This window comes from Pinus tabuliformis, chromosome 3_2 (genome assembly GCF_031772625.1).
Source record: "Pinus tabuliformis cultivar Carrire ecotype Pingquan chromosome 3_2, CPIR1, whole genome shotgun sequence".
Lineage (NCBI taxonomy): Eukaryota > Viridiplantae > Streptophyta > Pinopsida > Pinales > Pinaceae > Pinus > Pinus tabuliformis.
The window spans coordinates 104,702,615-104,729,719 of NC_142302.1; the positions used below are offsets into that span (position 1 = coordinate 104,702,615).

A 27,105-nucleotide genomic window follows, 5' to 3' on the forward strand; every position below is an offset into this window, starting at 1 on the left:
GTTCTTGCTAGTAAACTGTTAGAGGAAAAACACAAGACCATCTTCTGGACCCCATGTGTTGCACATTGCATAGACCTCATGCTTGAGGATATTGGAAAAATAGATTGGGTCAAAAACACTGTAGATCATGCCAAAAGCATAACAAAATTTATCTACAATCATTCATTGATTTTGAGCCTCATGAGGAAACACACTGGGGGCAAGGATATTATTAGGCCTCCCATCACTAGATTTTCTACTCATTTTTTGACATTGCAATCTATGCTTTCCCAACATAGAAACTTGCAAAAGATGATTTCCAATGATGAATGGAATCAAAGCAATTGGTCTAACAAACCGGAAGGCAATGAATTGAAAAATAAAGTCTATGAAGAAACTTTTTGGAGAAAGGCAACAGAGATTGTGAAGCTTGTTGAGCCACTAGTTAAGGTGTTGCGGTTGGTGGATGGGGAAAGGTTGGCTATGGGCTTCATTTATGAGGCCATGGATCAAGCAAAGGAGCAAATAAAGACGGCATACAAGGATAGAGTGGCAAAGTATGGGCCCATTTGGGCAATCATTGATGAAAGATGGAACAATCAACTCCATCGCCCTATACATGCAGCTGGGTATTTTTTGAACCCACGGTATCATTATAAAGCTAAGGAGTCAGGAGCTTTGAGAGGGAAGGTCAGAGATGGACTGGTTGATTGCATTGATCGTATGATCCCATTGGAGTCTAATCAACTGGAGATACACCGACAGGTCACAACCTTCAGCAATGCCTCAGGTACCTTTGGGAAGAACCTAGCCAACTTGGTGTGGAGGATACATAAATCATTTTTTACTCAATACTTAACCTTTTTACATGTTTCAAAAGCCCAAGAAAGGTCTCTTTAAAAGTACAGTGACTCTATTGACTCAAAATAAATCCTAGAAGTCCTCAATGGGGACTTTAACCTAAAACATGGTCACCCAAGCATGAAACCCATGTTTTAATAAGTCACAACAATAATAATAAAAACTATTTTCTTTATTCTTTTGACAAGTACATTACAAGATGACTCAAATACATTAAATGAAGACCGAACCTAGTTACATTTTCTAACAGTGTTCACATGCTTGATCTTCCACAAGATTATGAGGTGCTTCTTCATCTTTAGGTAGAGCTTCCATCAGAACTTCATAATCCTTTCATACATTTCCTCTTCATAGTGATGATGTGCTTGAGGAATAGTTTCAAAAAACCTGCAAATGATGAAATTGATTTCCCACCAAGAACCTCAAACCATTATGCTGCCTTATCATCTAAGGGATGGCGAAACACCCTTATCATAACATGTCTATGAACAACATCAAGGTCTCCAACAGCTTTCATGAAGGATGTGACATGAAATGTGGTTTTGACATATATGTGCTAATAGGAAGTGTAAAGGTTTTGCACAATATGTTGAAGTCATATGTGTGTGTGCTAGGATGAACAACATAAAAACTGAGAAACACCCGACAACCATCAATGAAACCATAGACTACTAGCTCCATCAACAAAAGATATGCAAATCATGAAGGGAGAACCAAGAGCCAAGACAATCCAAGCCACTTCTCATCCCATAATACTAGTTTCCGACCCTTGGGGGCAAGAACCATCTTACATGAACCAATATGTAATATTCCATCCAACATCATAATGAGATAAGAGGAAATCATAAATCTGCTCAACCAGAAATGCATCATCTCTAAGCAAAAGAGAAGGTGTATACCTCAAGTCCATTAGCATCCCAATATGTTACCCTAAAAATCCTGTAATGTGATGAAAATCACAAGTTTATCTCTTGCACCTAGCATATATCAATCTGTTGCAAATCTCTGTTAAATATATTGATGGTACATCGATTGGTAAACTTTGAATTCAGATATGATCATTAATGGTTGTGATACTTCATCAATGTTCACTATAAAATTTCTATCATTTATTCATGCATAATAATTACCCCTGGAAGTCTGGTGCAACAATTTGGTTCTGAACATTGCAATTTGTACATAAATAAAGTTGACCAAGGCATTTAAGACACTGGACCTAATCACTGATAGAAGTTATGGTGCACACAATACAGTGCTTAAGTCTTGAGGCTAACACTTCAAACATCTCTATTCATCTTTATTTCTGAGATATCTTTGCTGAGTCATAATGATGAACTGCTCTGTAATTGCAATTTGCTTGAATGCTGGTAAACATATTGCATCTGATATCTTTTTGAATATTTCTAGATCATCTACATTGCTGATCATTGAAGTGATGATTGTCGGATGGATTGAATGCCTCTCCTTTTGCAAGCTTACATTAGATGGTGAATGAGGGGATAATTTGTAACTATTTGCAAGCAACATGTACCATGTGATGTCATTCTTTATGAACATTTCAAATTTTGCATGAGCAAGTTTCATTTTTGTTTTTCCAAGCATTATACCAGATGTTGTCATTGATCTAAATTGAACATATTTAGAATCTAATAATATCAGTAACTTGGCATGCACACCAGCATAACCTTTTCTTACCAAGTTGCCATAATCAAGCTTAGCTACAAGAACTCACCCTTTTTACTTCATAATCTAGCTTAGTTTGGCTACTAGGAAATCCCTCCCTAGGTTAAGAAGCCCCTTCCTTAGCCTTAAAGCGAGAGGCAAGGCCACTGAGGTGACAATGGGTGGCTTGCCTGATAGTTGCTCATTGGCTCCCCTGTTAGGGTTAGGACTTTTAGCTTTAGGTAAGAGTTTGAGTCACAACAATTAGTATTTTAACAGTGGACAAGAAACATTCACAATATAGTAAATGGGGTTCCCTAGAAGAAAGGCCACTTTCTATGAAATATATATCTTGGGGGTTGTTCATGACAACTTGAAAAGACCAATGAAAAAGGAGCAGCCACAGAATAAACTCGTTACTCAATATATCAAATTGTCACAATCATTGGGAGAAATACATACACTGAATGATAAACAGAGTATATCAGAAGACAAACCTCTAGATCAAGTATTTGTTGTTTCATTGAAGCTGTAGTGTGTGATCCACTTGCAACACGTTCTTCCTCCAATGAACAATAGGAAGGTAAAATTGCTACTGTTCCCTCAAATGAAGATCTTGGCTGGGAGGACTTTTCTAAAGAAGATACAGGAATACGAGGGAAGTTTCCTTTGTTGTTGGTCTTTTGACAGTCCTTTGAAGGAAAAAAAGTCTGTGAAATTACTACGATATTTGTTATTTGCCCTGCATTCATAAATAATGCCATTTTTAAGTTGTCAGTTTTACTTTCTACAAATAATGCCATTTTTAAGTTGTCAGTTTTACTTTCTTTCAAAGGATAATGTTAAATATGTTTCAGGTATTAGAACCATGATCATTTTCTTCTCCATTTTGGCTTTACAATACTTAAGTCACTGTCATCTACCAAAATAAAACTATGATGTCTGTTAAACGAAAGTGACAAAGTCACATATTATTTTACAACATAAAAGCATTCATAGGGAGTTTGAATATGAGTGACCTCGGACAGTCAAGGGGTTGTTACATTGAAATGAGAAATTCTGATCTACGTACAAATTCAAGAGAAACTAGAAAACAGAGCTTATAAGAATATGTCAAGATTTATTATTCATGAATCGTCATTTGTTTTGAAGTGCTTGATATGAGGAAGTGGCTCTAGTGATAAAAGCAAATGAAATGTTAACCTTTAAGATCAACACAAACAGTTCCAGTTTCAACATTCTATCTTAACAAGGATCTAAGTTACTAAAACATCTAAGCCAAGCAAACATATAACAGCCACAAAAGATTTTCAAAGATGGAATACTTCAGAAACGCTTGGGAAATACCTGGTAGTTTCAGTTTTCAAAATAGAAAATACACATTCAGAAATGAGTACAACATAAATTTTCCCAATTCCCCTTGCAAATTTTCAAAATTTTCATTTAAAGAACAATTACAATTCTCCTTGTTGACCACTACGTGTCAACTTCCATAGCAGTACACCCCCTTTTCTTCACAAAAGGGATAGCGCTTCAGCGATGTGTCTGTGCCATTCGACAGTCATCGTCGACTTGATCAATTTATGTTGTAAACTCAGTCTGCATGTGTGAATTGTAAATAATCTTAGCAGAGTTGAGTCATGTATGTAAATTGCCTAGGTGGACCTAATTTTCTAGTGATAATCTACGTTCCAGAAGGTTTTTTGTCTCACCGATCCATGATCGGCAGAGTTTTCCTTTAGCCTAACCCCAAAGCCGGAATGAATTTTGTCATTAGAATCTTAGAGGAATCCTAGTGTGTTGATCTGCTAGCTTATATTTGGTCGCAGAGCTGGGTGGTCAATGAGGGTCTATGTCAAATGGGTTTTCCCCTTTGAGATTGTAAAAGTCGTGATGTAAAGTGTCTTGAGGGTTAGGAAATGTTTTAATCCCCTCATAGGTCCTAAGTCCTAAGTCCTAGGTCCTAGGTGATTTTTCCAAAGGCTAAGTTCAAGGATCCATTTTAAAAAAAAAAATAAAAATATATATATATAAAAATTAAAAAATAAATAAAAATAATAATAAAATTTAAAAAATAATTAAAAAAAAAAAAAATTAAAATAATAAAAAAAAAAATAAGTTGAAATTTTGAGAAAACAAATGCAAAATTTTAATTTTTAATTTATTAAAATTTCGACGGATAAGATTAAAAGATATCTTGATCTTCATCAACAGTCGAGATTAGTTTGACATGGATCACTCGAACTAGCTGTTGGGAATTTTTCCTTTAAATAGGGTGCTAGGGTCATTTGAGATCAGATTTGATCTGAGAGTCTGGTGCTAAAGAAAGCTCTCTTGTACTCATTTTTTGTGCAATAAAGAAAGACTTTGGGGTTGAAAATCTTGCTAGTGTTACTCTTCTGGAAATGCTGTAAGATGATTTATTTTTCTGCATAATTTTATTTTCAGCCATTGTTAATAGCTTGATGAAGATTGATTTAGGCACAGGTATCTTGTCTGATCTCTGGGGTTTGAATGATAGTGTAGATTCTGAAATATAGTGGTAGGTATCTCCATTTGATCTAGATTTCACTATTGTTTTCTCCCTCTATTTTAATGGTTGATTTTAAGTTGTGCAGGAAATCCCTTTTTTTTAGATTACCGGGTGTTAGGGGAAGTTCTCGGCTGAACTAGCCAACTCCCGGATTGTGTTTTCTGAAAGAGTTCAGCCAGTTCTTGATCCTGGGCTTATCATTTGAAAAAAAAATTTATGAATGCATGCAGGGTTTTCTGAAGCACCTCACATTAAGTTTGAAATTCTGAAAATATCACTGTGGATTATTGACAAATCTGGCTGCTAAAGAGCCTTAGATCTGTAAACGCTGTAAATTCGTAGCTGGTTTGTAGGGTTTCATTTTTAATCCTTGCATATTATTTCTGGGTTTTTTGCTTTTGCCGTTGCAAGTTGCAGGTATAGATCTTAAAAAAAATTCAGGGTTTCCATCAAGCAATTTGGAGCAAGAAAGATTTAAAATTTTGATCAGGTTTTTGGACTGCAGGTTTGCAAACTGCGTTTTCATTTTTCACTGCTGCAGAAAAATTTTGAAATTTTTTTAAGGGATCACAGTTTTTACCGTTGCCATACCCTCTACCATCTCTCTGCTCTCTCACCCGCTGTCCATACTCTCAGCTTTTACCTTCATCCCTATCCGTCGGCTTGCATCATCTCGCTGCATCAAACCCTCAAAGCAGCGGTTTCTCCTTTCCTTGCTGCGTAACTTCTCCTTATGCTCATCGACCGACAGTGTTTTTCCTTGCTCTCATCTCATTTTTTTTAATTTTTTAATGCCTCATCTGCTGTCCATTTCTTCCCCATCCCTCACGCGCATCCATTTCCCTTGCATCGTTTCTGTTGCTCCTCCTCTTGTTGCCGCCGTCAATTTCCACGCTGCCGTCCTTAACCTTCAACGAATTTTTCTGCTACTCGATCTTTGCATTCTGCTCATTTTCTCCCTGCGTGAGTCTGCGCCTTACGTTGCTGCAAATTCCAATCTACGCTGCCTGCGTCCTATTCCATTGTCCAAAACTAATACGCAGATTTGCAGTTTCAAAGCTCAACGCGATCTGATTCCTCACGTGGTTTATGTATTCCTTCAACACCTGCAAAACCCACATTCAAACCCCAGGCTGTCTATCGCTCCCTCTCCATTACGCTGCCCTCTTCTCTCTTGCCAAGACTGTCACGCCGGCTATCCAACCTGCAAGAAAAACACGCAACGAGTTTCCTGCTTAATGATAAGCACTCAAAGCTCAATTTCAAAATTTTTGACGTCGTGAATGAAATATTCGATTGAATCAGACATGCGTACAGATAGAGATTAAGGGTTAGTCTTTTTTTTTTTTTCTAAAGATTTTAGATTTTTATTTCAAGAACTTTAGCTTTAGAATTAGATTTTAGCCATATTTTGATTCTAAATTTATTTCATTTTAAAGGTATCTTTCAATTTTGAAATTCGTTTAGATTTAGATTTAATTAACATTTAGGATTTGAGTCACTTTGTTTTTTTCCTTTTTTTTATATTTGACTCAAAAAATATAACTTCAAAAATCATAAAAAAATAAAATAAAAATAAAAAAATCATAAAAATAAAAAGATTTATGAACTTTCCTTTTTGTTCTATTTAGTTTTCATTTAACTTAGCATTCATATTTTGTTTCATATATGTTAGATGTTAGATTAGGTTTAGGCTTTATTTAGACTTTAGATTTAGTTAGTTGTTTAGAATTTTATTTAAAAAATAAAAAATAAAAAATCATAAAAATATTCTTCATATTTTGTTTAGATTTACTTGATTTTAGGATTAAATTTTAATGATTTTAAGTTTTATTTAATTTAGTTTAATTTAGAATAGTTTTAAGTTTTATTTATTTTAAGATTTTAGTTTGTTTTATTCTTAGAAAATAAATTAATTAACTAATTAAAAAAAAAAAAAAAAAAAAATTTGAAAAAGTTTAATAAAAAAAATTGAAAATTCATTTTTTGTGGTCCATTTTTCTATAGCTAAACGCACTTAAAATGTTTATTTACAAGTTGGCTATATGAAAGTGGTAACTGATCAGCATTTAAATTTTATGATCATTTAAAGCATTTAATTTTTCTTTAAGTTTAATTGCTGGATCACCGTTAAAGCATTGTGAATTTACTGGATATCTTGCATCGCTCAGGTTATTTGATGATAAATGATTGCTCTACATGGTTTATATTTTTGCAACATTTAGTAAATAATCATTTAATCATTAACTCCACAAGGCACTGGTCTATTAACTTAATAAAATAAAATAAGTGCTTGTTTTCCTTCGTGTCTCCCAACCCAACTGGTCCTCAGTTGGTCATCCATTTTCTCATAAGGTCTACCCCCTTAGCCGCGGGAGACAGGCTTAAACGGAGAGATCGGGGATCAGGGTGACAGCCCCCGGTCTGAGCATTGTCGTGACAATCTGTGCAACAACATTTTTTGGCGCCGTTGTCGGGGACATTTTATTCTCGGCGTTTCAACGACATTCATCTTCTCATTTCTCATCATTCTTTCATCTTTCTCATTTCGCATTTGAGCTGGCAAATTCAACATTTTTTGGCATCATTTGGATCTTTTTCATCACCTTATCTTTCGTCATATCAACAACTTCTCTTTAGTTCGTTTCTTGTTTGGGTGGCGACTCCATTTCTTCTCATTTATTTTTTCCCAGACAAGAAGCCTCCCTCATATCTGCTTGTTGGTTTCTTTTGGATCCTAGAATTAGATTCATTGTTCAAGTGGCGACTCCACTTCTTTCATTTATTAATTTTCTTGAGCGGAGATCTCTTTCTATCATCCATTTGGTCCCTCATTATTCATCATGGATTATTCGTTTAAACCATGTCATTTTACTGATGATCTCCATGATATTCCGGAAGTGGCCATTTCTAAATTACCTTTGTTCTCAAGTGGTGATTCAGTCGCTGTTAAAAGACATCTAGGCTTGTTTACTCGTATAATGATCATATATTGTAGACCCCCTCAGTATAATCATGAAGATGTCAAAATGCGTCTTTTTGTCTTTTCTTTGGAGGGTGATGCTTTGAATTGATTTAACAATTGTCTTAAGGATTCTTTAACTCTTTACAAGACATTGTCAATGCTTTTAAAGATAGATATGGTAATCCAGATAGCTCGCCTTGTGCCCCTAAAATTGTACAACAGAATGAAAGTAATCTTATGAAAGGTTCAGTTGTCGATGAAAGATTCCAAGACAATTCTTCATATCAGAATGTGCCACCCACCTGTACTATTGCAGATCAAATCCATGATAGTGGAAAAGCAGGGACAAATGACAACGAAAAGGAAGATCAAAAGCAAATTATACAAGAACTAATGCTGCTAGTAAAAAATATGGAGATTAATCAAACTAATTACGCCAATGATGTGAGAACTTTATGCACCCACCTGGAAAAACGTAATAGGGAGATGGAGATCATGCAAAATCAGCATGCTAAGGAAATTGAGGCCATGAAGACTAATCATGACACAGAAATTAGTTTTATGCAAAAAAGGTTATTAGGCTTAGAGGAAAATATGACAACCATGAAAGCTAATCATGATAGGGAAATTAATTCTATGCAAAACAAGTTATTAACTATGGATGAAGAAATGACTATCATGACATTCGATCATAATAATCAGTTAGCTACCATGCAAGAAAATCATAAGGAAGAGATAAACTCTATGCAGCATTGCTTGATGACCATAAAGGAAAAAGACGATAAAGTAATAAAAGATATGGAAGCTAATCAGATATGTCCTCAGAAAAAGTTATTGACCATGGAAGAAGATCATGCCAGGGAAATCAGTGCTATGAAAGTTGAACACTCTAGCCAGATAAATGCCACTACAATACAGGTACATAAATTTCAACAGCGGATTAAGGATGAAAGAAACCAGGAAACATCAATAGATTAGGAGCCTTCTCATTTGCTGCAACAAGCTCCATCTTATTATGAGGAGGTCATTGGTTCGATTGAAAGGTGGTTAATTGAAGGTGATCCAGATAAAATTAAAAATGATAAAGATCAGATGCAAGATGAAGAAAGACATGTCACACATATCTTACATACTTCATCTAAGAGCTTTGAAACAGAAAGTTCCACGCCATCAGTAATACAGCTTGCTACAAAGAAAAAGCGCAAGAGAAAGAAAATGAGAAGAAGATTTGATGCATCAGACGGCCATGAGCAGCTTGATTTTCGGATAGGAAAAAGTCCTACCATATGTAGAATTGGACATGGCACCTCCGACAATCAGCTGACAGATTTGCCTGAAAGCAGGCAAATGCTCAGTATACACTATATTGAACACATATAATGCCATGGGGCATCCTTTGTATTGTATTTCTAACCCTACTCCTTGTCATTTCAGCATTTCATTTATGTTTTAGGATTAGATTTACTTTTCCAAATAGTTAATAAATGAAGAGCTTATATCTTTCATGTGCTTAATGTTATATGATGATTTTTGGATGGACGCTACTTAAGTTTTATTGTGATTTGCGTGGATGCAGATTCTGGATTCTCACATTCCTGCAGTGCAGCAACTTGTCCCTAAGTGGAGCCAGATGTTGACCACTACGTGTCAACTTCCCATAGCAATACACCCCCTTTTCTTCGCAAAAGGGATAGCGCTTCAGCGATGTGTCCGTGCCATTCGACAATCATCGTCGACTTGATCAATTTATGTTGTAAACCCAATCTGCATGTGTGAATTGTAAATAATCTTAGTAGAGTTGAGTCATGTATGTAAATTGCCTAGGTGGACCTAATTTTCTAGTGATAATCTACGTTCTGGAAGGTTTTTTGTCTCACCGATCCATGATCGGCAGAGTTTTCCTTCAGCCTAACCCCAAAGCGGGAATGAATTTTGTCATTAGAATCTTAGAGGAATCCTAGTGTGTTGATCTGCTAGATTATATTTGGTCGCAGAGTTGGGTGGTCTATGAAGGTCTATGTCAAATGGGTTTTCCCCTTTGAGATTGTGAAAGTCGTGATGTAAAGTGTCTTGAGGGTTAGGAAATGTTTTAATCCCCTCATAGGTCCTAAGTCCTAAGTCCTAAGTCCTAGGTCCTAGGTGATTTTTCCAAAGGCTAAGTTCGAGGATCCATTTAAAAAAAATAATTAAAAAATAAAATAAAATAATAAAATTTATAAAAATAATAAAATAAAAATAAGTTGAAATTTTGAGAAAACAAATGCAAAATTTTAATTTTTAATTTATTAAAATTTCGACGGATAAGATTAAAAGATATCTTGATCTTCATCGACGGTCGAAATTAGTTTGACATGGATCACTCGAACTAGCTGTTGGGAATTTTTCCCTTAAATAGGGTGCTAGGGGTCATTTGAGATCAGATTTGATCTGAGAGTCTGGTGCTAAAGAAAGCTCTCTTGTACTCATTTTTTGTGCAATAAAGAAAGACTTTGGGGTTGAAAATCTTGCTAGTGTTACTCTTCTGGAAATGTTGTAAGATGATTTATTTTTCTGCATAATTTTATTTTCAGCCATTGTTAATTGCTTGATGAAGATTGATTTAGGCACAGGTATCTTCTCTGATCTCTAGGGTTTGAATGATAGTGTAGATTCTAAAATATAGTGGCAGGTATCTCCATTTGATCTAGATTTCACTATTGTTTTCTCCCTCTATTTTAATGGTTGATTTTAAGCTGTGCAAGAAATCCCTTTTTTTTTAGATTACCGAGCATTAGGGGAAGTTCTCGGCTAAACCAGCCAACTCTCGGATTGTGTTTTCTCATGTGAGTGTGTGATTATTTTTTCGTTCTCTACTTTTCTACATAATTTCCAATCGCATGCATGCACTAATTACAGTTAAATCCACAGATCTTAAAGTTTAATAAACTGTAATAGTGTAGAGTTATCAGAGTTTTAATATAATATTATTAGATCTGTTGTGACAAACTGTTCAGTGGAATACCCATGGCAGTTTACGGATCATCAGGTATCCCACATGTGCCAATGTATCTGCTACTTTGCTAGTGAACCCACTGTGATGTGAGCCACATCTCCTAAAATGTCCTGGTAAACCTGAGGGGCATAGTTCCTCATAAGCTAGTGGGAACATCATTATTGTGCTCATCCTCAGTGGTTCTTGTGCTCTATACATCAATGGATGAGCATCGCATCCATACAATGTCCCGCCTAATGACATATCGATGTCATCCCATCTGAACTCCTACCAGGTCATTCTGACCACCTTGCAATCCCATGCTTGAACGATGTGCGAGGACATCTCCCAAAGTTTGCACATTCCCGATGGGAATGTGAGGGAACATGTGCTCTCGATCACTGGTTCAATCATCCCATCAATGCCATAATCATCCTGTGCCTCTGGCATATGATGGAAAGCCCCACCTGGATCCCAATGCCAACTTGGGCTTCCAATATCCACTCTCATCGTGTCAATTGAACCTGGATCCCAAATGGATGTACCCTCATCCAAAATATACCTGTCTCCATGTCCCATGGATGTATAATCAAAACCCTCTGGAACATACCTCTCTGTAAGTGCCTGTACAACAGCATGCTCCTCATACTCAAATATCATAAGTGGTTCCTCTATCCAATCATGAGTGCCCCTAACATCCCGATTGTCTGCAATGGAGAAAGCAGAATGTCCACAACTCAACCCCATACAAAGTTTCTCAACTTGCAGCTCCAATTCCTGAAGGGCCATCTGAGTTCTCTTCAAGGACTCCTAGGTTGTCTCAAGCTCATAAGTAAGCCTTTCAACTTCCCCCTCTTTCCCTTCTAGCGCATCCTGGTATATCTCAACAAGCATGAATAGGTGATCTCTATATGAAAGGAGGTGTAGGTAATTGGATTTTATCTCTGCCAATGCCTCTTTGAGTGTCTGAACATCTGCAAGGAAAGGCCCTCCTCCCAAACTATCAGGTATCACTGCATTCCTCCAGCAATATTCTGCCACTAATGCCTGTGTATCATCATAATGCTTTGTGGCCGCTACAACCTTGTCGGGGCTTACCTTCAATTGGTTCTCCAAACTAAGGGCATAGGTAGGTTCATGAGCAAAACCTTCTTCATTAAACAAATCAACTGTTAGATCTGGGTTCTCACAGCTAACTACCTGTATGTTGTCATCTCTGCACATTTCTTGATTGGGAACTTGGGTAGCATCAATTGTTGTGAGTGTGGTCTCATAATCCCCCTTGTACTCATCATCCCACTCATCAATCTCGCTAAGAGACAGGTAATCTGCAACATCATCTGATGTTTCCTCATCCCAAGCCTTTGCATCAACCTGCTGGAGTGTATCTGGGTGAGCTCCTTCCTCAATGGTTTGTCTTCTAACTCGTCACTCTCCTCACCCTCATTCTTTGTTTTTCCTGCACTTACAGTATTGATACTGGCATTTTGTTCAGCAATCACGTTTCACTCATTTTCATCACCTATAGGTTTGCAGCTGATTTTTCTTCTTGCTACCCTTGCTGATGCCCACTCTTCGAACTGTTCCACCAATCTCATGAAATTCGTATTATAGTCGTCAAATTTTGCTAGTAAGTTCTCCTGCTGAGACATTTTTGTGTAAACCCACAAATTCAGTCTGAAGAACAATACTGGTCTGGGGCTTCAGCCACTGGAATTTTGGCCCAACAATAGCATCCTCGGCATTACCATGATATAGACCCACAGCTGGCAAAAATCATGCTCTGATACCACTGTAAGATACACCCTTGAAATACCTTGGAATTTCCCTTTAATTTTCTGAGTTTGGTCTGAGTTTTAGTGTGTCATTTCGTCAAACAGTTTGAGTGTCAATAGCTGTAGGTGCACAATTATAGATTTTCTTTTGCTTTTGTTGCAGACAGAGATGCACAATATAATAGAAAATAATAATAACCATCTAAATCAGCAACAAGAAACGTGTATTGCACTCAGAAATAAACAGCCCTTTGATACACACTTGTAACAGCCAATAAAATAGAGACAGTCATATATTTAACTAGATAACGAAGGGAACAGAGCTGAATATTAAGAGGAACTTGGGTTTATGCTTCAGCGATACATCTTTCAAAATATCAGTCCCCTTTTTATGAGAAACTCCAGCAATATAATCATCACTTCTTCAATGTACGCACTCAGGAAAATTTCAGTCATTTACCAAAAAATTACAACAGCCATATAACACTTTACAATCAATAAATATACTCTAGAATGCACAGAAGATATTCAGCAGCAGGACTGATATAAACTCACAGTATTGGCCTTTAGTGCACAGTGATTATCCTGCTCCAAAAGGTTCCTTCCAGAGGTATGTCTAGCTAGCAAATGAGACTATATTTGGCCTTAACCAACAAAGAGAACTTGTCCTTAAATATTGATGGCTGTAGCAGCTTGTACGACCCACAATAAATCAATACAACCCATAGCTCATAGTATGATCAACCCCTTCTTTATACAAGTGTACTCAGCCACGAATGAGGAGGTATGTAGCTCTGGTTTGCAAGCGAAACACAGCCCTGAAGTCACCAGACTCATCCCTCAATGGAACAATGGTTACTCAACCCAAAACCTACATTATAAACATGGCCCCAGCGAAGGCATATCCCAGCAATAAAAATGGCGAGCAATCTGAAGGAGGAAACTCATCTTCATACCCAACAAGAAAGGAACTCGACCAGCGAGTGAAATCACATGATTTGGCCTCTCTACCACTGGAAATCGCCTCCTATCTTTATGTCAAACAAGTCTGGAGTTTCTTGGCTATAGGCTGGGCTGATGGCATAATGAAAACCCACTTAGCCTCTCTACAACAAGGGGATAATTTTCCTTCTTGGATTCTTGATGGACAATACAATTTAATCTCCCACACTTGCTGATTTAATTCTAGAGATGGGTAACTTCGCCCCTTTTGGCTCTGCTTCAAACTTTAAAAAGAAACCCCGTTCCCTTATAAGACAAATTCGGCTCTTTGAGAACAATAAGAACTTTGCCCTCCTACAAAAGACAAGTATGTTGAAGAAAGCCTGCAATCAAAACCAAATTAGATTCTTCACAATAATTCTGAAAATGATCCAACTAGGGAGGCACATTTGTCCACCGATATTGGAGAGGTCTAGCTAGGGTGGCAAGAGATCCACTGAACTAGGATGAAGAATTTCAATTAGAAATTATCAGATAGAGTAGAATGCTTAGCAAAAGAGTCCACCCTCCTCTTATAATTTTCATCGAGTCTATCCAAGCTTCTAGATTCCCCATTTTAATATTATTTTATTGGTGGGGGGCACTTTCCACTAAGTGACTTTTTCTGTCATTTCTAATAAAACAATATTTGCCGCCCTTTTCCAATAAAGTAATCTTTTGCCGCCATTCTCCAATAAAACACTATTTTGCCGCCATTCTCTAATAGAATAGTATTTGCCCCTTTTTAATTAATTATCACCAAAATTGGGCAAAACACCTGAGTGATTTCCATGCTCACAAAATTGTGGATATTACAAATTGTCTTACCATTCTAGTTTTTCGACCTAGTTTTGTGGTATATTGACTGATTTTGGTCACCAGTTAACCAATTTTTGTGTTATATGGATCCAAAATGTATAACAGTTGGACTACTCCCCAATTAAATTAGAATATATAATATCTTGATTCTTATCTATATACTTTGGACTGTGTTAAGCAATTTTGTTCAAGTCAGTCATCCAAACCAAAATATGAGGCTTTGAGTGTTTAGTTAGTTTCTCACTTAATCTGAGAATATTTGCAGTTCATGAGGATTATCTAATCCATTCAATCAGAGTTAGTGCATTTCACCTGGTGATATGGAATCCAGATTCCAAACAATAACACATCTATGCTGAAAGAATTTTTCTCTAAAATCGGTAGGAGTCAGGACATTAGAACAAGATGAAAGGGCACTGTTGTCACACAGATTGTCACGACAACGCTCAGACCGAGCGTTGTCACCCTGATCCCCGATCTCTCCGTTTAAGCCTGTCTCCCACGGCTAAGGGGGGTAGACCCTATGGGAAAATGGATGACCAACTGATGACCAGTTGGGTTGGGAGACACGAGGGAAAACAAGCACCTATTTGATTTTATTAAGTTAATAGACCAGTGCCTTATCGATCTAATGAATAAATGATTGTTTATCGAAAGCTGCAGAAATATGAACTTTATAATTCCATGATTAACAATCATTTATAAGCAAAATATAAGATATTCAACAAATGCACAACGCTTTAAACGATAATCTATCAATTAAATTTCCAAAGAATAAATGCTTTAAACAACCAGGAAACTTAAATGCTGACCATATTTCAAATAGTTAATCTCCAGATATAAATATTTTAAGCACGTTAACTATACCACAACAGAGAAAAGATTTAAAAAAAGAATTTCCAATTTTTAAATTAGCCTTTTTTCAAATTTTTTAATTTTTATATATTTTTTTATATTTTTATGTTTTTTTATAAATAAAACAAAACTAAGCAAAAATTAAAATGAAATCTAAATTTATTGACACTAAATTGAACTAAATAAATATATACAATTAAAATGAAATTTAAAACTAAAAATTATTAAAAAATCTAATTCTAAAAAAAAAAACAACTAAAGTCCTAAACTAAAACTAAAAAAAATTCAAAAGTTAAGCTGAAAAGAAGAACAAATCAATTTTTATTTTTTTTTTAAACATTTATGATTTTTTTTATTTGTTATTTTTTTATTATTTTTTTTTATGATTTTTTATTCATAAAAAAAAATAAAACAAAACTAAATCTAAACGAAATGAAGCTTAAAACTAAATCTTAAAAGAACCTTTTTATTTTTTTAACCACTTATGAGTTTTTTTATATTTTTTAAATTTTTATGATTTTAAAAAATTTTAATTTAAAATGAAACTAAATTTAAAATCTTAAATAAAATCTAATCTAAAAAAAACTAGCAAAACTAAAAAAGGGAACTTTTTTTATTTTATTTTTATTTTTTTTATTTTTTTTATTTGATTTTTTATCTTTTATATCTTTTTCATTTTCTTTTTGAAATGTTTATTGAAATTTTTATTTTTTATTTTTATATATTGTTATTTTTTATGAAGTCTTACATTCAAATTAAAACAAAACAAACTAAAATGAAATAAAGCTAAGCTAAAAATTATTCTAAACTAAAACTCAATAAAACGAATCTAACTCTAAAAAAAAAAAAAAAAACCTAGTCTATATGCACAATATATTAAATCTACAAAAAGAACTTTAAGTCTAAAACTTGAAAGCAGAAAACCCTCTTTTTTTTTAATTTTGTTATTTTTTTTAAATTATTTTGGTTTTATTTCTAAAAAAATCAAAATAGAACAAAAACTGGAAGCTAAACTCTAAAATTTTATTTTTATTTTTTGAATTTTTTTTTATAAAACTAAAATCAAAACTAAAACTTAAAAAAAAAAAAAAAAAAAAGAAGAGCAATGAGACGGAACTTTTAAATTTCTAAACTATAAAGAAAAGAATCAATTCTAGAAAAAACTTTAGCCTAACTTAAACCAACGCATATGCATTCAATAAATAAAATAACTTACCTACGTTAACCCTATGAAATCAAAACATACCAGAATCGAAACGCTTGTTTATTTGCACAGGTTTGACGTGAGCAGCACGCCGTGGATTTGGATGTTTGCTGTACGGAGCTCGACGGCCAGTCAATGGACAGCGTGAAGATGGTTGAGCGGAGGAAATGAGATAAGTGGAGTAATGGTTTGATGCACAGCGCAGATTGTTAGAGGGGGAGCGTGAAGCTATCGTGGAGATGGCTGAGGATGGACGCCGGTATCTAAAGGCTGCAACAGCAGCAAATGGAACGCTAAATCTGCATGGAAGATAAAGGAATGCGTGGTCCTGACCGAGAAGACTGGGCTAGCAGCTGCAAATTTAATTTGCAGCTTAGATCGTGAAAAGGAGAGGTCGATAATGGCTGAGAGATCCGCTAGACGTGTGGAGAAAAGGCAGCGATTTGAGGATTTGCTGAATGACGAGAGGACGCAGAGATTGTTTGTAGATATGGCAGCGTACAGGATGCGTTGGAGATTGATGGGAGCCTGTTGCAGGCCCAGAGCAACACATAAGAAAATTTTCGAACAAAATTTCTACAGATAATGAAAACCCCAGTGGGCAGATAGCTGACCCTCTTCAAATAGATTGAAACCCTGCACCTGCAACCTGAAATCAATAAAAAACAAGCAACCAAAAGCTAAAAACGTAAATAAAAATACATGAACCAGCTAAATTTTTTTTTTTACAGCTTTGTGACTCTGCAAAAGCCAGATTTATCAATAATCAACATTGATATTATCAAAAAATCTAGATTTACTATGAAATACTTCAGAAATCTCTCATGCAATTCCGAAAACAAACTTAAATGATAAACCCAGGATTGAAACTGGCTGGGCTCTGCAAGAGAATTCTTGCGGGAGTTGGTTGGTTCAGCCGAGAACTTCCCCAAACGCCCACTGATCTTCTCAATAAGGGTTTCCTGCACAGCTCATTTCAACCATCAATAAAGAGGGAAAAAACAATACTAGATTCCAGATACAATGGAGATACCTGCCATTGTTTCAAAAATCTTATTACCATTCAAACCCTAGTAAGTGAACAAGATACCTGTGTTCAACAATACTCTACAATAAGCTGTTACTAATGGCTGAAACTTAAAATATGCAGAAAATAAAACAGCTCACAACACTTCAGGAGAGTAACACTAGCAAGATTTCAACCCCAAAGTCTTTCTTTATTAACACTAGAAAAAGTTTACAAGAGAGCTTCTTCAGCACAAGACTCACAGATCGAATCCCATCTCAAATGACCCCTAGCACCCTATTTAAAGGAAAAATTCCCAACAGCTAGTTCGAGTGATCCATGTCAAAATGATCTCGACCGTCGATGAGGATCAAGATATCTCTTAATCTCATCCGTCGAATTTTTAATGCATTAAAAAATTGAAATTCTGCATTTATTTACTCAAAATATTATTATTTTATTATTTTTAAGTTTTTATTTTTTATTATTATTTTATTTATTTTTTTATTTATTTTATTTATTTTTATTATTATTTGTTATTTTTTTTATTTTTTTTTATCTTTTCAATTTTTTTAATTTTTTAATTTTTAATTTATTTTTAAATGGATCCTCGAACTTAGCCTTTGGAAAAAATTCCCTAGGACCTAGGACTTAGGACTTATGAGGGGATTAAAACATTTCCTAACCCTCAAGACACTTTACATCATGACTTTAACAATTTTACATCTCAAAGGGGAAAACCCATTTGACATAGACCCACATAGACCACCCAGTTCTGCGACCAACTATAATTTAGCAGATCAACACACTAGGATTCCTCTAAGATTCTAATGATAAAATTCATTCCGGCTTTGGAGTTAGGCTGAAGGAAAACTGAGACAAAAAACCTTCCGGAACGTAGATTATCACTAGAAAATTAGGTCCACCTAGGCAATTTACATACATGACTCAACTCTGCTAAGATTATTTACAATTCACACATGCAGACTGGGTTTACAACATAAATTGATCAAGTCGACAATGACTGTCAAATGGCACGGACATGTCGATTAAGCGCTATCCCTTTTGCGAAAAAGGGGGGGTACTACTATGGGAAGTTGACACGTAGTGGTCAACAGGCACTAATATAATACTCATTCGAATGAGCTGCACAGATATTTAACATATGAGGGACTTTGTTCACCAACCCTCTTAGCCAATTACAATCATCCTAGCCCCGGTCTGTAACCTAAATCTTGTGTCTCTATCGTGCATTTTTTCTTCTTCTCTTCTTTATTTTTCCGCTGCATTCTTGATGTTATTGTTCTCTCTACATGATTGCTATTGATGATATGGGGTGAATGAAATATGAAAATGTTGAAAACAAATTAAATTGCAATTATCTACTGTTAATTTTAGAACATAAACAATAAATGCAAAAGACAAGCCAAGATAAGAGAACACAAGAATTTGGCTCAAGCCAGGGAAAAACCCCAAGATTGGGAAAACCCTTGATCAATTCTTCTTATTACAAATATCAAATGTTCAGCAGAAAGAGAATCCAATAATGTATAATGATAAAGTCAAAGTCAATGCTCACTTGTCAATTTGATGATCCAATACCACTGTCCAAAACAGCCCTGTCAAAGCAGCAGTATTCTACTTACAGTCAAACAGCGCTAACCAGAAAGTCAATGGTGGTCAATGCAGCAGCAAACAATCCACTTGGAGGTCGGTCAAACCCAGTCAAATTCAGCCTTCCTTGCTAGTCAAAGTCAGCCCAAAACAGTCAACAAATCAGCAGTCAAACTTAATCAACCTGAAGTCAAACCTGCAGTTAACACAGGTCAAACAGCCCAAAACTCCTCGGTTCTTGTGCCAGTCAATGCGCCTCGTCAAACAGAGTCAAACCCTCCAAAACCACAGTCAAATCTGGTAAAAATCACCTTGATCAATGTTGGTCAAACTTTAGCTGAAACAGAAAAGTCAACAACAGTCAAAGGAGCCTCCTGAAATCCGCACATGTGAGAGAAAGACAGCTGCCCAATGAGATGTACGAACCAATCAGATGAGGAGAGAGAGAATTGTTGAGTTGTGATGATGCCAAATGAGGTTTGAGGTCACTCTTATTTATTTGAGTCAATATGGGTCAAAAGACATGTCTCTTGGGCTTCATAAGCCTACATGATGGTGAGGCTGACCTTGACAAATTGCACATGTGTGGGCTTCACTTCAAAAACATTATTCTCCTTATCTCATTTCAGTGAACCTTAGGTCAATTTTGGTTCTTTCGAAAAGAGGAATTCAGTGCAATAATTATCTCCATCAAATGAGTTGTCCAAACTGGAATTTGGCCCTAGTTACACATTTTAACACTCTATAATATTCCTAATGGAAATATTAAGTAATAGCAGCCATAAATTTCTTAAATGCAACCAAAGATCAAAACACCACAAAATAACAGCACATTAACAATTTATCCCCAAAGAAGCTGAGCCATTTTATTATATTTCATCGTAGGAGTACAATAGGCAAGAACAAGTGCACTTGGGCTTGCCAAAGGTAAGCTAGACAATTCCCAAGTGAGAAAACAAGGTGCCTGGATGATAGGAAGTGACTTCTCCTCGTTGCTCTGCACTGCCCTTGAAATCTGCACTGTTGGCTAGAAAGAAATGGTTGCTAGGGCCTCCTCTGGTGCTCAGAAAATTCTGGGAAATTAACCCTGGGATTTCCTCCAATAACCCAAAAAAACCCATGAGGAAATTTTCCAAATGTTGACCTCGGAATTTCGGCCCAATTTCCCCTAGCTCCTCTAGCTGCTGGCTGAGTTGGGAACCCTGTTTAACCCCTCAAACCTTCCCAGAAAATTCTGCCTAATTAATCTTGGCCTCTCCTCAATAAACCCAGAAAGGGTTTGCCCTAGTTTTGACGATCCAAAATTGACCCAAAAATGCTTGGCCCTCTTTTGCTGCTGGAAAATGTCGTTTGTGATAGTAGGAGCGTTTTTGCCCCTCAAAGGCTAAGAACTCTCCTCCAATTCCCCTCCAATCGAATCCCAAACAATTCTAGCTCTTCAATCCCACTCACCAAGCCTCCCCACAAATAGCTCCACCACCCTCTGCGCAATCCTAGGGAGAAAGGCACAATCCCAGCCACACCAATTTGTTCTACTGAGAAAAGCACCTCTAATCCCGGAAATTCCTTCCTTCCGGCAAGTATTTGTGTGAAGAAACAACCCAACAACAATAAATCTCCTCTCCAGCACAATACCTCTCCAAGCCCTATGTCGCTCCTTTTTCTGCGTCCCACTAGTGCCAGGAATTCGTGCTACTGCGTGGTATCCTCCCAGCTACCAAAGAAGAGTAGAATTTGCTTCCCTAGGGTGGCACTCATGGTCCACCGAAGAAGAGGGTGAGATTTCCCCTTGGAAACCTGTAGTGCTAAACAGCAACAGTGTGTAAAATGACAACTTATCAAAAAATGCTCTATGATGCCTTCAACCTCCTCTTTATAATTGTTGCCTCACCTTTCCTTGTGGGTCCCTTAACCAACTATTTCGACCCCCTTCCCACACGATTGACTTTTCCTCCAAGGGGTGCGTATTCCAGGAGGGGTGGCCCTTACATTCCACAAAGGTTGGAATTTTTTATTTCTCCTATGTCCCATGTACCCAAAACGTCTCCAATGCCCAGATTGCAAAATTGTGCTAGGCTTAGTAATTCCCCAATAAACTCGGTTAATTCCTATTAAATGAAAAATCAAAATTGGGGACATTACACACTCCCTCTCAACTAGGGAGAATTCTACCTGCAAATATCTAACCATCGATCATCATGCCATCCTGTCATCATGTACTATCTTTGCATCTCGTCTCATCTCTGTTGAAGATTGATATAGAAAATAAGAAGAATCGATCAAGAGTGAGTCACAAGACTAACACTGACAAAAGTCAATCCACATAACCCGAGGTAGAACCCCAATCTAACTAGATCCTAAGCGATCAAGTTGTTGAACATCGTGCATCCTCGACATAAGGAGCACGGCAGTACACGATGCGTCCATATGTAGTGCTATGGTCCCTATCCTCTTTTCCCAACTCATTGGCCAGATAAGAGGTACTTCCCAAGAGTCCCAAACTGCAAGGGTAGGACGTATGTTGCGGCATCCGCAGGAGAAGGTGAACCACTCATCCTGCTCATATGCCATAGGAGAAGGTGAACCACTCATCCTATGCATATATCAACAACCATAGGGGAAGGTGAACCACTCACCCTATGGTCGCACATAGCTCCAAGAAGTACCCCAAGCCTCTCAGAGCTCAATGTCCAACACAAGCGAGACCCTTATAAGGGGGTTCTTCCACAACTCCAAGTCTCTCTCGAAAGGGTAAGAATTTGACCTTCCCTAAGGGCTTCGTGAGGATGTATGCAACCTGTTCATCTACCCTGATTTGTTGGAGCCTTATTGCTCCCTATTGTACCATATCCCCGATAAAGTGGTACCTGATATCAATATGCTTGGAATGATCGTGGAACACAGGATTCTCTGAAAGGCGAATCCCTCTTTGATTGTCGCAGTAGATAATGGTGGTATCCAGCACGTGCTCAAATAGCTCACTAAAGAGCTTCCTCAACCAAACAGCTCCACAACAGGCCATACTAGTTGCAGTATATTTCGTCACGGCGTTGCTTAGAGCAACTGCTTTTTGCTTCCTGCTCATCCAAGAAATTGAAGCAGATCCCAAAGAGAAGCAACATCCAAACGTGCTTTTTCTATCCACCACATTGCTAGCCCAGTCAGCATCAAAATCTCCATGTAGCCTCAAATTCTCGATATTTTATCTCAGTCCATAGTTGATAGTGCCACGAAGATATCTTAAGGGATTCTTTGTAGCAACCCAATGTAGATGGTGAGGCTCAACCATATATTGACTCAAAGTATTTACGGCGAAGGATATGCCCGATCAGAAGTTTACCAAGAACATCAAGGCCCCCACAAGTTGTTTATATTCAGAAGGATTTGTCAATTCGGCCCTATTACCCACCATTTTGTGGGTGATATCCCTAAGAGAAACATTTCTCCATGATGATCCTCAGTCGGCAACTGACAGCCCCTCGTAGCCACCAACTAGCTCGATGTGCCATTTCTCTACCACCTGAGCCAGCCACGTGGTCTCTCACCCATCTGTCATGATTGTATGTTTGAAGGTGGGCCTCCCAAACCTAAAGGTATGCCTTGTTAGTTGGTAATTGAGTATTCTAGTTTTTTATCACGGAAACTTTGTGCATGGATTAATGGGGGGTTTCGGCGAAAAGAATGGTCTAGGTCTATGCTCTTGTCCCCTAGGTCTCTTTTGGGATGTTAACCTTGCACCCTAGTCCCGTGGGATCTCTTTTACTGACCTATTAGTTTTAGGGATGGTACTACATGGGAAACCCTAATTTTGGTTGCATGGTCCCGCTCCCCGATTCACATATATTACTCCCCTTCCACTCATTACACCCCCAATCATCTCTCCTCCCACCTGGGTCCACATTCCTCCACTAGGTCCACATAGGGTCAACCACCCCCTCCCCTTGCCCCACATCTTGGGTCGGGCCTGGAATGATGCCCGGAGGTTGATGCAGCTAAAAGAAAAATAAAAAGCATAATTTGCCACATTCAATAGGAAATTTTACCACAAAATGCAAAAGAAGGTGGGGATGAAAGCATTTAGCACATGGGCAAAAGCCATGACATGAGCTCTACCCCATTCCATGGCCATCACCCTGGTTCCTACATGGCCCTTGATGAGCCTCCTTTATCATTCAGGAACCCATGATTTTCCCAACCCCCGGTGGGTGATGAACTACCCCACCTTATAACAAGGTATCCACTGCTCTACTTTAAGCATCATCCTCTCATTACCTAGAGCCCCGAGTAGTTTACCAAAGAAAATCATTAAAAGGCAAAAGGCATATGAAGAAGGGTTGAAAAATCAAGGTCGGCATAACTCATGCACCACGATTGCTCCCTCGTACACATTATTTACCCAAGTGTGGGCTTCCTTTTTATTAGCTACCCTTGTATCATGGCATGTGATCCAGGTTGCCCCCTTTCATTCCCTACTCCATTCCATCATTATGCCGCTTCCCACCACCATTTGAAGGATGTACCATGGATATACCACCCCCTTAGAGGTAGAAATCACCCGATGCCTGGATAACCCTATTTGGAGCTAGGAGACATTAGTACATGCCAAAGCCCACTATGGAAGGGCATGCCATTATGAAGTGCTCACATGTTATCCATGGTTTATAAACTCTTTTACTTTATTTCTTTAATGACTTGGTGTGTTGGAAGGCACGGGAGCGCATTAGATCTTATGCAGGACTACAGGTGGTTTCCATTTGGGTTTGGTCTCCCTATACGGGGACCTGATCCCAAAGGGCTACATTGGCACATGTAGGGTGTGTGTAGAGAGCCATGGGCCTCCACAACAACAGACAACACTCCATGGATCCCCACAGTCATTCAAAGATTGCTTGCGGTTCACTTAATGGACGAGGAAGATGCACTTGATCCATCATGCCCAGCAAGCCCCAAAGTTGCACCATACACTTGGCAAATGATCCAGGACTTCCATGATGATGGGGCATCACCTACACCATCATCCTAGCCCTTGCAGGCAATCTGCGGGCATCTTCAATTTGTTTAGAGAACCATGAGGACACTTGTGTGCCCCAACATGTCATTCGGAGCACCACAGGCTATTACAAGGGGCCAACCCCTTGTCCACTGCTTTTGGGAGTTCAACTACACATTATGGTACATAGGGACTCCATTAGGCCTCTTACAAGGCCCAACGACATGCACTATTCATTATTCGACCTCTTGAGAGGCTTATTCTTTTGTTTATGTGCTAGTTTGGTGGGTTTGTCACCAAAAGTTAGTTATTTTGCACATTATTTTATTGTGGGGGCTAATGTAGGCCTAATTAGCTAAATCAAACTCATTAGAAGTGTATAAATACAAGTGATGTGAATTCATTTTAGCATTATCACTTGGACTTGGAACTAGTATCTCTTTAGAGGTTTTCACTATCCTTCTTGGAGGATGAATTTTGGAGCATGGAATGAATTTTGATGTTTGGATAATTTTCATATGCCTTGGAGCTTCTTGATGGCGAGTTTTTTTTTTTTTTACAGTTGGATATATTCTTATACATGTAAATACATTTTACTGTTATTCTTTCTTTCTATTTTTGTCACATACATTGTTGTTGGGATATCACTATACTAGGGATTATTTGTTGCATCTCTTATGCGAAGTTGTGGAAATTTTGTTTCTAGATAGTGAATGCCTCATGTATGGGTCATGTATAATGAATGAATGTTCCTAGGGATGTTTCATTATTGAAATTCATCTTAACAAGCCATTTACCTTGCAAAACGAAGTATAAAGTCTTTGAAACTGATTTTTTTGCTGCCCTAGTGCCAAGCAAAGTTGTCTTTGAGGCCTCCTTGACCTAGAAAATTCAAAGGTCCATAGTCATAATTCTCCTCAACACTTGAGTAGTTCTTGATGCTTCTGTATAAAATTCTTGTCCTCCCATGTGGAATCTTCAGCGGGTAAGTTCTTCCACTTGATGAGATACTCTAAAATTGATCGATTTCGTAGCTATCGGGTTCTTGTTTCTATGATTGCTCCAGGTTCCAATATGATTTTTCCTTCCTCTTCAATTTCTGGCAATATTGTTTGAATTGGGATCTTTTGCAACTTTTGAATAAGTGGCCATACTTCTTCGTCCTTCTTCCATTCATCCCTTGCTTCGTTTATCCAATCTGGTTGGATAATAGAAATAGCACAAAACAATGCTTCCACATCCTCATCCTTGAAGAGTCTTCCCATTCAGTAAGGTCGCCATTTTTTAAGTGCATATAGTATTGCCAACATTTCCTTCTCATAAATAGCTTGCTTGAGATGTAGCAGTAAAAATACCCAATCACCTACATCAAAACATTTTTCACTATGATGTTGATCTCCCTGTTGTTTCGTTTGATTTTGCACCGAAGTGTCGCTATCCTTTAAAATTTGGACGACTTGTTGTTGATGCTCAATGTAATCTTTCACTGCTTGAACCTTTTTCTTCTTGATATGTCCTCCTATCTCTAGAGTTTGAGGAGTGGTAATTTCTTCCAATACTTTACAAGATATGGTCGGATTGATTTCTTGATGCTCGATGTGATCTTTCACTTCTTGAACATTTTTCTTCTTGATATGTCCTTCTATCTTGATAGTTTGAGGAGTGGTAATTTCGACCAATGAATTACAAGATATGGTTGGATTCATTTCTTCTTTCTCGATGTGATCTTTCACTTCTTGCACCTTTTTCTTCTTGATATGTCCTTCTATCTTGAGAGTTTGAGGAGTGGTAATTCTTGCCAATGCTTTACAAGATATGGTCTGATTCATTTCTTCTTTCTCTGGGGTAGGGTCCTGGCGTATATCTTCTTCTTTTGATGTTTCTTGATCCTTTTCTTCCTCCTCTTCATATTCTATGTAAAATAATTTCTTCTCAGCACACTTATGACCTTTAGTGCATTTGCTATCACAATTGTAACAAAGCCCTTTTTTTTCTTTTTTCTTCCAATTGTTGTGGTGTAACCCTTGTAGGTTGTGGAAGGCTGGGAGAAACAACACTTCCATCTTTATAGTTGTAAGGGGTATGCTTCCTGGTTTCCATAATTTTGCTTTCCACTATGTCATAAAGCTCTTTTACTCTTTCCAATTGTTGTGGTGTTGCTCTTTGTATCCTCATAATGTGCTATCATTTCCTCCATGAAAATTGACCACGTAACAAGTTGTTTACGAGAACAAAGCCCTTCATACCATAAAAATTGATCCGGTTCTAAATATGAAGATGCAATACATACCTTTTGTAACAGTGGTACACCATGTAGATCAAACTATTGCTCCATCTGAAGTATCCAATTTACCGGATCCTTGCCATTAAACTTCTTCATCTTGCTTTTTCTTGATTTTAGGAGCTCGATATTGAAACGACTGTAACTTTGTACTTTTGGATCTTTAAGTTCTGAAATTGCGACCTGTAGTAGCCCTCTGTGTCCTCTTTCCAATGCCACCAGTCTGATCCAAATTGGATTATCCAAGAAAGAGTTATGCACAATCTCCCAAGATGACCTAATTATAGACCTTTCCAGAAGAGCGAACTTGTATGAAGTGCCACGTGTCACTGTTTCGACCTTTGGCTCTGAGAAATATCTACAAGAAACTACAGTCCATCCTCTTTCTGTAACTTCTTACGAAATTTCAATCCGATGCTCAGAGAGAAAGTTATGACAATTTTCCCCAAGTCACCTGTTTGGAATGTAATTCAGGGGTCTGCTAAAAGACCAACTTCCTCAGATCATATCTCCGCAAATATATCGTGAAACGCTCTAAAATTCGGATCCGAGATTCAGCGCGATTTCTTCTCATCTAAAACGTCGCAAAAAAAAAGTTATAGCGAAAAT

General features: G+C 37.3%; 1 protein-coding gene across 1 annotated transcript in view; it reads right to left on the reverse strand.

Annotated features, from left to right (window-relative positions):
* The window catches only part of LOC149180052 (protein ROOT INITIATION DEFECTIVE 3-like), a 161,974-nt gene that overhangs the window by 35,006 nt on the left and 99,863 nt on the right, over positions 1–27,105 (reverse strand). Inside the window, exon 8 of the mRNA XM_089413744.1 lies at positions 3,000–3,244. Within this exon, the coding sequence (XP_089269870.1) occupies positions 3,000–3,244 (245 nt within the window). The remainder of the gene's footprint in view (positions 1–2,999; positions 3,245–27,105) is intronic.